This window comes from Trachymyrmex septentrionalis, unplaced genomic scaffold (assembly GCF_001594115.1).
Source record: "Trachymyrmex septentrionalis isolate Tsep2-gDNA-1 unplaced genomic scaffold, Tsep1.0 scaffold122, whole genome shotgun sequence".
In the NCBI taxonomy this organism is placed as follows: domain Eukaryota; kingdom Metazoa; phylum Arthropoda; class Insecta; order Hymenoptera; family Formicidae; genus Trachymyrmex; species Trachymyrmex septentrionalis.
Genome location: NW_017304352.1, coordinates 560,820 through 573,445, shown reverse-complemented (window position 1 = coordinate 573,445; position 12,626 = coordinate 560,820). Strand labels below are relative to the sequence as shown.

Genomic DNA, 12,626 nt, shown 5'->3' with positions numbered 1-12,626 from the left:
GTTATTCGGATTATGATCCTGAACAGCATTCAAGAGATTTTAACCGTCGATCGAACACCTTGTAATGCTAATCAGTTCTCTCTCTCTCTCTCTCTCTCTCTCTCTCTCTCTCTCTCTCTCTCTCTCTCTCTTTCTCTCTCACACGCACACACAAATGCCGGTGGTACTTTTAAACATTATAAATTTTAATTCGAAAAATACTTGATGAAAAAATGTTTTATTACAGTTTTGAAAAGCTCTCGTTACAAGCTACGAAAATATACAATAAAAAATAGAGGATTTAATTAAAATATTCAAAGTTACTTGCTCTGTCCTTCACAACATTATCCAAAGTCAAACCCATAGTATCATCTTGTATTCCCCTCAAAGTCATATAACTTTAATCTAAAATTTTTTTAATCCCATGTTTTTTTGAGTTATTCGCCTGGAATGATTAAAATAAAACACTGTATAATTGAAGGGTTTCTATAAAAACAAAATAAGATATTTTTTTTATTTAGGTTCTTCTGAAAGTTAACATAAATCATTTTCTAATTTTACATAATTGAAATGTTTCTTATAAAAATCAAATAAGATTATAATTTCTAGTATTGTGTTCTCAAATAAGATCACTTTTAGAAAATTAGATTATGGCATAGAACAGTTCTCTCTTTCTGTGTCACTTTATGAATAATTTTGTTTCGGTAAGAATTAAACAGAAAACAAGAAATACAAGAGTTCGATATTTGCAAGGGATGTTTTTGTTAATAAGAATAATTTGTAAAATTTGTAAATGAAGGTAAAAAATTATTATTATATGTTTAAAATAATATTATCACTTTAAATAATATTTCCTTCTTTACCATTATTATTATTAATGTCATATAAAAAGATAAATGTAAAATGCTATAGAATGAAGAGGTAGTAATATAAAATTTTCATAGAACGAAACAAATCCAAAAGTTATTATTTTTTTTTTAATGAAATTTCCTCAAAATACCAATTGAAACTTAAATATTTGTTCTTATATTTATTATATGTCCGGATGGGAATATCATATTCATATTCAATTTAGAGATAATAAGTTCTTCGTTTCCTGAAACTTTAACTTTTTAGACTTGTTTGGTTTTTTTATAAAAAAATTCTTCAATTGTGTTACGCACACTGCTAGACAAAGGAGTGACTCAATCCCTTAAGTTAAATAACATTCCATTATTTTTAACTTTCATGTTTGTCAAAATGTACATCAACCCTTTCTGTGGTTAATTTCAAAAGAAACAACGTCCCTTTTAACGCAGGTACTTTAATTTGAGTTAAATTTAAGATATATTTTCTTAAGTTAAATTAAATTAACGATATATAGAAGCATTAGCGACTTATATGGAAATAATTAAAAGTAATTGAAATTGGATATGATTTGACATTATAAATTTAACAGCACCAAATATAAATATTTTAATGATGATTGCATATTAAAATATTCACATCTTCATGTGGTCCCTTTAATTATCTGCAATGTAACATTGACAATATCGCCACGCGATAAAATCATAGATTGCGCTGCGACGTAACATTGAGTTTCCCCGTAATATAGACACGACGGATCAAGTTTGTACTTTCCGAGATGGCGTTCCGCAAAATGCGCTACGGTCGGGAAACGAGTTGAGAACAAAGTCTATTATGGTTACAAGTCTAACGCCAGCGTTAAGGTTACGCAATGAAGAGTTAAGGCCGCGCGAGACGAGGCGATGGTGTGCACGATGTCGCAACGGTTCCGTCTTTACACCCTTCGTATTCCTCGGTGCCCGTGCGGGGTGCCCTATTCCGAACGAACAATTTTCTAACTCAGCAACTAAACCAGAAACGGCTCCTTCTTCGTTTCGGATTAATCCAACGTCGGATGCGCGCTCGTATTAAGCCGCGATGTTGGATGGCAGGCGCTATGCTTTGGTAACGGGTTAAATTAAAGTTGCAAACTCCACCAGAGCGGATTGTATGATACAATAAGGGAATAATAATGCGTTCATAGGCGAACATTGCACCGGTGTAAAACGACACCGGATGTCGGAAAGTTCGTTAGATCCTCTAACGAGGAGAATCATATCCAATGTGTTTCAGATGAAGCTGGCGATATTGTGCGTGGATTGTTTTTTTTTCGACGCCTTCTTCGTCCGCCTTGATTAGTCATAGTGATTTTCATGAGAGCAGAAAAATTGTCATCAATCAAAAGGCTTTGGTGTGAGCTCCCATCTAATATTATTTATTCAACACTCGACATACGAGTAGACAATAAATTTAATAAATGCTTGTAATAAAACGAGATTCACAATTACACCTTCCTAGCTCGCCATCGTACTCTCCAGCTGTGGACAACGCAGGGCAGACGCCAGAGATACATGTATAGATAGAAGTGCAACGCAGCTGAGCTTGAATAGAAGGCAGATATAGACGTAATCGATGGTAGGAAATAGGGAGAAGTGTGCATTAATTAAAGTCAACGGTGGCAATTTGTGGATTTGTGGTAAACCGGAATGCAACGCCGCGGACTACACTGATATACAGACATGGTCAGGTGATCATGATTCTATGAATGTGCACCGTTCATCGTACATATCGTATCTCGTCATTCTGACAAACACATTTTTTGTCGTTATCAATTAAATGAAGATATTGCAAATTTGCGTGAAGAATATAAACATTTACTTGTATACCTTCATTAGAAATTAGATTTAACGTTAGGGTAACTCCCGGTATATACGCCGCACCTAAAACTTAATCAAAAACTTAATTTATTAAGTATTATTTACTATGTTTAAAGTAAACGAACTAGATCAGTAAAAACTTTGTACTGTCTACTACAATATTATGAACAAAATATTAGAAATCCGAAATATTTATATTTTGTATTAAAAAATAAACTTTTTTAAACTTTTTTAAACCCTTGCATCTTTACCGTATATTCCGTAAGGGTGGAATATATGGCTACTTATAAGGGGAGGGAGAAGGGGAAAAGGGACGGGGGTATGTATAGTTTATAAAAAATTTATAATTAAAATGACTCAATAACTTATAAAATGCGTTTATAGAGGAATTTATTAAGGAATAAGAAGAATGATGAATATGTATATGAAGTAATAAATAATAATTACAATCTTCCCAGATGTATTACAAGTGTTATGACATGAGATACATATTTCATGTAATGCGTTTGTTGTATTTAGTGCACTGAATTCAATCTGCGCACTTTGTATGCTTTGGGCATAAATCCCGCCTGTTAATAATGCCATATATTCCAAACAGGTGGGATATACAAGGCAACAAACTAAATGAAGAATACAAGGCAACAAACTAAACGAAGAATACAAGAGCAAATACTTGTATTTTGTTATACAACATGCTTTACTATTCCTCTACACTCATGTATCATGAAATAACCAGTAAGTCTTTTGCACATCCTACGGTAATTATTTTATGTAGATTATAATTTATGATGGCGCTACTTAACACAGTAACAATCGATTCAACTCACAATAATTTATATTCATTAATATTAACAATAAGAAACTGAAATTATAACACAATACTAATATAACATAAAGATATGTAACAGAGTTGCGGTAAAATTATCCCCACTCCTTCTATTTTATCTGACTTCTATGGCGTAAATCCTAGCGCGGCATATTTGCAGGAATTACACCATCAAAAAATTATATGTACAAACTAACTTAAAATTAAAAAAGATTTTTAAAATTTGAAAGAAAAAACACGATTATATATTTTGTCATCATTAAATAACGTGCACACTCAAAGACATTTTGTATTCGTGTTTTTGTTAAAATGCTTATATTTAATTATTAATATATAACCGAGTGTTATAAAATATTCAAAATAACTTATAACAAGATATTCAAATAACATAATGTAATTGTAATATTTAAATATTTTGTGTTAAATTGATACTTAACATTTTTTAATGTTAAATAAAATAACAATTTATGAATAAATAAACAAATAACATAAAAGTAATGTAGTTTTAAAGCATAAATTCTAAGATAAAGAAATAAAAAATAAATATCCGTGCAAATTTAGCATATTATAAACGTTAATTTTACTAAAAAATATGTTTTCTATTTATTGCTAAATTAGGTCACAATGTTATATTTTTTATGTTAATATTTTACACGTTTTATTTTCTAACATATTTATCTTGTGTTAAGTTAACACAAAAATTTAGATGTTTAGGGACGTTTAGGGGACACGTAAAATGTAGATATTAAATTCAACAAATATTTCAACTGTATAGCAATAAACTTTACTTTAACAACTCCAAATATATTTTATTAGTTATAGATATTTCAAAATATTTTTATTGCATCTCGTTTAAAAATTAAAGTCACGTCTGTGCGTTCTTAATTCGGTCTTATTCGTAATTCATTACATTTATTAAATTTTTGTAAATTAAAATACAATATTACGCATTTCTCTCAAATCTTTAGCTTTATTGTTAAGAACGATAGTATATAACTTTATACATTCCACAATTATCGTTCAAAAATTTCAATAAATGCCGTTTTTTACAAAAATTAATTGTTTGCCAAATACATTTATTTATTGGGTGTTGATTTCTTTTCAACTAAAGAAATGTGATGTGTGGACTCTTACTATAATATATTTCAATTTAGTTTCTATGCAAAGAAATAAAGAGAAATATGTAAATTCAAAACAGACATTAGTGAGCAAATATTTAGATAAGTCCAAAAATTGTGAGCAAATAGCGTATTCTATTCTACAATTATCGGTTGTATAAAAATGGGAAAAGTAATCAGTCTGTAAAAATAAGTGCCAGTGGTCAAATAAATACTCTGATTAACGTGAAGAAACTTAATACTACAAAGTAATAATTAATTATTTATATTTTGAATAACAAAAGCGTTGGTATTTAGTGCTTTTAATACTTGAAATAAGTAATTTTCAGTATACAATAAATTGGCTAGTATTAAATTGAATTTCTGTAAGGATAGCGTTAGTTCATTGCGATACAAATTCTAATTGTGAGAGTTTAAATATTACATTTTACTTTTCAAAAATATACAAAAACTATTAATTTGCGTTAATGAACATTAAATGTACATTGTGAAAACAATTTTTCTACTTTTTGCCTATTTATTCTAAAAATGTTTCTATTTATTAAAACTTTTTGAACGGTACTGTATTATTACCGTCTTCTCTTCAAATGCAACTTTGTGATCGATTAGTAATCGATACTGATTCGCCGTCAATTATATTCTTATCGCGGCATCTCATCGTGACTCAGCCGCATCGTACTTGTGATTACACGGCCAATTGACAAAGAAAGGATATCACACTCTCATTGCAACAGCGGGAGATTGCGCCTATGGTCAGCTTATCACTCGTTTATGCTCGAGCACCAGGGCGGGAACGACCGCGTGAATCGTCGCGTGTATCCAGATCGCAAAATGAAAACGTAGGGAATAAAAAGTCGACTCACTCTAAATCGTGCATGTCTCATCAACATGCCTTACGAAGTGGGTTACTATTTGCAGAAAAGGTGCGGCGCATGGAAACCGGCCGCATGCAACCGAATTATGTCCCCATATCCGCGTGCATTTTCCTTTTTCTCCGCTATGCTACTCGCTATGCTTTATGCAGCGACGCAATTTTACCCGCGACGGGGATCGCTAAAAATGCGACGTAGGAATTGTGTACTACTCAACTGTTCGATTATCAGTGATAATTGAAAAATATTGTTGACGAGTCTTTGTCGTTAAATTAAATATACAGCCCCGGATTCATTCATAATGACGAATGCTTTTGAAAACTGAGGTAAATCTGTTTCCATAACTCGAGATGAGACCCGAACTAAATAAACGATAGAGGGCAATCCGCGAGGTGAATTCGTGGTATGTAATTTTATTGTCTCACGTGGATTGCATATCAGCGTAGATTGTGTAATCGGACTAATGAACTGCAACATAATAATTTGTATTATATACATTAAAGCACGCGTATAATACTCAACGTATAAATTCACTTTATTATCTCGCGCTCATTATACCGCTGTTTATTTCATTTGGTAATAAGCTAACATAGAAAACTGGGTAAGTAGTGTACCATTCGACTGGTTGGAATTTATACGATGTTTCCATCGAGAGTTTACAACGAGTTACGGCGAGTGGTTGTTAGATTTCCGATTTAGGAAGAGCTTTACACTGGATGTCTTACATTGATCGAGTACTTTTCCATTTTCTTTCTATTTTTCTTGTGCAAAATGCCTACTTCTCTCTCTCTCTCTCTCTCTCTCTCTCTCTCTCTCTCTCAAATTTTATGCATTCCTTTCACATTACAGAAATGAATACAAAATTTTAATGCCATAATAAATCTTTAATATTTAATTTTAATTGTAATTGTAGAAGAATAAAAGAGAAGAAAATTGTAAGTTATGTTTAACGTTACTTAAACGAACGAAGTGGAGCAGAAATACGGAAATGTAAGAGAACTTCTGTATGGGAATAAGTAATAAGCATACAACATATTCACTGCCTTATAACTTGAAGTAAAGTCATAATTGTATTCTCCACTGATTTTAGAATACGTTATACGGTTATACCGTAATACGAGGTACTAAAACTTGTATATCTATTACAGAATTTCTGAATATATAAATAACATATATATAAATACATATATAAATTAAATAAATTAAATAAATTATATTTATAATAGTTTTAATAAATATAATAATATATTTAGGAAGATTACATATATTTTAATAAATAGTCAACCTTTTAGTATTATCTGTATCCAACCATTTATGTCGTATTTTCAAAATTATTATTGTCTTTTTTAGTTGTATATTAAAAAAAAAGACAATGATAACAACTATAAAGATGACAGTTATACAAGTTTTATATGTAGAAACGCAGTTAAATGTACACGCAGTGCTGCAGATATATGTATGTTAGGCAGTTGCATGGCAAACTTTGCAGGGGCAAACTTGAGTAGGCAATAACGACGTACATGTATATCTTATAACTTACTGATTGAGTGGATTTATACCGATAAAGTTTGCAGCGTTCCAGTTATGACATGGAAAAATCTCCGCGCAACCCATCGTGTTGTATTACTTGCCTAATATGTACACATATTTGTAACATTCCGTACATTGAGAGGTTGGGTTATTCTATCTTTAGAAAAATATTCAGTTTATTCTCACTCTCCCTCTTATTCGCTCTTTCTTTTATCCATTAGATAAATAATTACTATATAGTTTATACGAAGGTATAGAACAACTTGGGGGGGAGGGGGGAGGGGATGCTGAATAAATTATTTTATAGTTAAATGAGCTTTTTTATATAGTTTATATAGTTTTCAACAATTTCATTGTAGTCATTATAACTATAAAATAAATCTCTCTATTCAACTATATATTTACATTAATTCTACATATAAAACTTGTATAGTTGTAATAATTGCCATCACATTTTTTTCCAGTTGTACGCAAATTTGTTTACAACTACATAATAAGTCTAAACTAAAAATATGAACGCGCGTGCATATAAATAATAAAAGAAACAAAATTCAGTAAAAGCAGGAACTAATGCAATGTAGAACTATAGATATAAATTATCATATTAAAAAATCAAGGTGGTGGTCAAAAAACTATAATGCATAGGCATACAACGCTGAGGCACCATCGTTTGTCCCCCGGAGGGGCACACGATGAAGAAAATGAAAGAATTATGCCGTCAATCAGAACTTCCTACGGCTCGCTTATATCATTACGTACGTTAAAATTTTTACAAGGCGGTGTCTCGCAAATCCCTAACGCATACGTGTGTAGTGTATTGGACGGAGAGAAGAAAAAAAGAGAGAAAGAGAGGTGGCGTGTCAGGCATGTGCTGTTTGGGGTGTACGAAGACGATCTCTGAAGCGTCCTGACTGCTACGACTCGGAACGCGGCGCATTCGCGCGCGGAAAACCGATGTTTTATCCCGCTCGTCTAAATAAAATATGTCCCCCGCCTCCTAAATATTCAAGAGATACCGCCCGGCCTGCGCCATACGTAACGTACCGTTCCTTCTTCTCTCAACGACGATGCCAGATCCGCTCGCGCGCACGCACACCGATGTGCAACGGCACGCGGATGCAGGCATAGGAAGTGACACGAACGAATGAAACGCATAAAAGGGAAAAATGACCAGAGCCGACGGGACGGCTTGTGTGCGCGGCTTCCAGTATTTCCCCCGGGCTTTCCCTCCGAGCTTTTTCTCCCCCCGACACTCTGCGGATCTAGTGCCCTTGCCTGCCTCTTGTTGTCTGGTATACACGTATTCGGTGCAGAGCACGTGCGCCGCTGCACAGCCAACGTGTGTACGCGCACGTGTGCTTGCGTTGTGCAATTCGTGAAATGAAATTTAAACAATACACGACTGACCCGCCGTCGGATCGGAGATCGCATATAACAACGCGTTTAAAATTTATTCGATAAATCGAATCATTGTTGGATACGATCCAGCCATCCCCCAATGGAAAACTCCAATTTTCGCGTCGCCGCCTCGAGAAAGTTTGCGCCACGCGTCCCGCTATTTACGATATTTAACACGTGAACGAACTAGAAAATTAGGATATTTTATGAACATTTGGAGTTGACAATCGTCGTAGTAGTTTGCCGCATCCAATTAACATAATTTATTACAGTAATTAAGTGCAACACCTGCATGCCATTGTTGCACAATTCTACGATATCGCTATCTCATAATAACCTTTTTAACTTTGTTGACAAGTTTCTCTGTTTTTTAAGAGATGCAGTTAACACCGAATAGTTTACTAGTAAATGTTTATTCATAGTAAACATGTTGTGAAAAATGACGTTTCAATGTGCGTTTCAATTTTAAAAGAGGTTTGCTAAAATTGATTGATTTTTTTTTTAGCATTTGGCGTTGTTATGAATAAAATGAACAAGAATATGCATTTTCGGTACTTTTTTTTTTAGTTTTAATTTAATTTAATGTATACCAATATAATTATAGTAAGATACGCAAAAACGTGTGAGAAATAATTGATAATAAAGCACTAGTAGTGTCTTATTATTTGCTGCTGTAAAGCTTACCGAAAAAAAGTCAGAATGATATAACTATGCTGTTTTATTTATGACTGTTCTTCATTGCTATTTTTTTTTAATACTATTTCGTGGATTTATAAATTTTTTGCCTTGAGGAAATAAAACAGCAGAAAAAAATGTTCCAAAAGTAGGAAAATAGTTATAGCGTGTTCTACTGAAAAAATTATAACCCTGCACTCTGAAATGAAATTGTATTGTTCCACTATGAAAACCAGTTCACACATATTTTAAGAGTTTAATCATTAAACCTCACTAAATAAATTTTATGTTCCACAAAACTACTGCAAAAAATTGCACTGAGTTCAATCTCCCCTCCACTATCTCTAGAGATGGTGAAAGACCAGTGCAAATTGAAATTAAACTTGTGATATTACATTAATGATTAAGGTTTGATATTTCATTATTCAAATCTAAAGAGATCTTAAAGATGATTAGTCATAATATAAATAGGACTTCCATACAACTTAAGAGAGTATCATTGACACATCACTACAAACTATTACATCAATATCTGACGCACACGTACACATAAATTTTCATATAACAATAATGTTTTAATTAGACGTCTAAGTTCAATTTTAAGAATTCCACGTTATTGCACAGCTTTTATATGAAGCAAATGCTGTCATAACGTGATAGTTTTGGAGCACTATATTGGACTAAGAAGTGGTAAAAATCTCAATTTCGAAATTTTTGTATTTTGTTTAACCTATAGATTAAACAAAGACATTTTTATTGAGAATAAATAATATATCGCGAAATTTAATGTTCACAGACCATAATGAACGTCGCGCCCAAAATATCCAGATAAAATATTTATAACATTACTGTCATATAACCGGAATTATATCGAAATATGCATGGCGCTCTATCAAATAAATAGATTTATAAATAAAAAAATGTGTATCTTTCTAAGATATTTTTCAAAATTTCTTAGTTTTCTTTATAAAATCTGAATATTACAATGACAAAAATAAATAAAATTTATTTATTTTTTCTTAAAGTCATCAAAGTACCAATTATAATTAAGAGGTAACAATTGTTGGAGCTTTTTTTCAGTTTATATTTTGTTTGAATGAATATAAATACTCATTAAATATTCATAGGTTTTTTGTGAATAAATATTTTTTGAAAACTCAAAATTTTGAATAAATATATAATTACATTTTTTTAATGAAAATTTTGAATAAATACAATTTGAAGCTCGATTACAAATTTTTATATTTATCAGGCATACTAGTGGAATCAATAGATAGCGTTTATTAGTTTAGCAGAAACGCCGCTCTCTCATATTAGGGATCTATCTCATAATAGGGGGCTTTCCTTTATACATATAATTCACAGTGAATTATTTAAGCATTCAGCTTCGATTGTTATAGGTCTTTTTTTTATATTTCTTATTAGTTGTGTTCTCACATGTGTACGGTCTAATCATGTACGGTTCTCACATATCTAATAAGATTCTTATTACTTAAATCTGCCTTAGTTTTATTGCATTAGTGCGATTTTTATCGAAATCTAGCCCAACGCTGGTGCTGCACCAGTCTTCCCAATAGAAAATTATTATTCTTGTTTTTTATGCTTAAAACAATCTCAAATGCTCAAAATTCAACCAATCTTAGCAAATTTAAAAAAATGCGCATTAAAACTTTATCTTTCACAGAATGTTTACTATAAATAGAAATAAACATTTACTATTAACATTATACTTAATGTTAATCGTATCACAAACAGAGGGAAATTACTGATCAACCCAATGTTATTGCGTGTCGTCTTAATTGTAAATAACATTATTATTTATTTGTCAGTTACACTCTACTGCCACTGCGGCAATCACGTCATTAAATTATAGCAATTGACAAATACAATAATATATTGTTTCAAGACTTCACGCATTTTAATTGAACCCTTCAATGAAACATCAACGTCGTTAAGCGTTTATTGCTGAACATCTAGCATATAACAGCGTAAAATTATAATCATCGCGTCACATTGTATCCCTTGTATTACTGACTGCATACCATTCGTCATGAATATGTACATCTCATATTTGTTACATAGAAACGCGATAATAATGTGCGGAATGCTTGCTACAAACTCACATTCGACATCGACGGTGATCCTCTTGCTGACCGTGGGCGGCACACCATTGGTCGCGATGCAGAGATAAGCACCCATTTCGCTGCGTGTGATCCTCGTCAAGTTTAATTGCTCGCCATCATACAGGTTCACTGCAACCAGAAGCGAGAATTGATTCAGCTTGGCCGAGGACGCAAATAGTTCACGGAAACAGGCAGGTATATACCTTCGCGTAAGCAACGTTTCGTCCTCGTTATCACGTGAATGAAACGAGGAAGACGGTTATGCAAATAGTTCGGTTTGAAATTTAACAACCTACAGCTTTACGTGATGCACGGACAGCTCTTAACGTTTAGAGTTAAAGCTTAACACGCAAAGGTAAAATATCTCGCGACAAACAGAGTGTCAATGTTTAAAACTTATGATTTAATTGCTAAAAGAATCACAATTAAATTATTATAAATGCAGATGTAGGGAAGAGTTGCCAAATACATATTACGTAAGTAATCTTTTATTATATTTTCCCCATTTCGGCCACGATTTGTACGCAAATGAATATTGGAAATTAATGTTTCAGGTATCTATTAATACAATATGTTCAACTCTTTATAATATATATTTACAATAACAAATTGATTTGTTCAGTCTTTTTGTAACATGCTACAAGAAATATGATTAGGCAACTACACATATAGTACATATTTAGTAATTTTCTCCTATTGATCCAGTACGGAATTTAACTCTATAATGAAGCAGTGAAGTTACAAGAATTCAGAATACGTTTTTATTGTTGCGTGATTTAAGCCCTCGGATATATCCAGATATACGTTAGTCTATTACGAAAGTTTTTAGTGAGAGATTTATATTTTACAAGTAAGATTGCAGTAAAATTACAATATAAGAAAGTCACGAAACAGAAGAAATGCAGAGACTAAGTTAATACCAAAAGTCTCTTACATTTTCATTAAAGTTATTTTGGTTGCATTAGGATTTTTCTTCCATTAAATTCTTTTTTGTTAGATCGAGTCCGTGCAAAATCGTTATATGACTCACAAATAGTTCACAAACGACTACACAAGTGTTAAGATCACCCAACTCGCGTGATCAGGATTTTCGATGTCGTTATCAGCTAAGATGTATACATTAGCTTCGTGTCTACGTTACATCAAACGACGATTTACGAGGAAACTTTCGCTGGCTCTTTATCACAGGAGAAATAACTGGCAGGAGTTAATAGAAAATAGAAAGAAGGGAAGAAGCAAAACGATCGACACTCCGTGACAAGAAATTGACGATATAAAGCTAAGTTATTATCGTTATAAGACAGAAAATGAACCGTTTGCCTTTTGAGAAATATTAATAAAAGTAATTTAACTCATTGTTAGTATTATTGTATTCGAATAATAATATATAACAATACAACAAG

At 32.2% G+C, this 12,626-nt stretch overlaps 1 protein-coding gene across 1 annotated transcript in view; it reads right to left on the bottom strand.

Annotated features, from left to right (window-relative positions):
* The window catches only part of LOC108755158 (lachesin-like), a 169,267-nt gene that overhangs the window by 75,314 nt on the left and 81,327 nt on the right, over window positions 1–12,626 (bottom strand). The window contains exon 5 of the mRNA XM_018498011.1: window positions 11,224–11,352. Coding sequence (XP_018353513.1) covers window positions 11,224–11,352 — 129 coding nt within the window. The remainder of the gene's footprint in view (window positions 1–11,223; window positions 11,353–12,626) is intronic.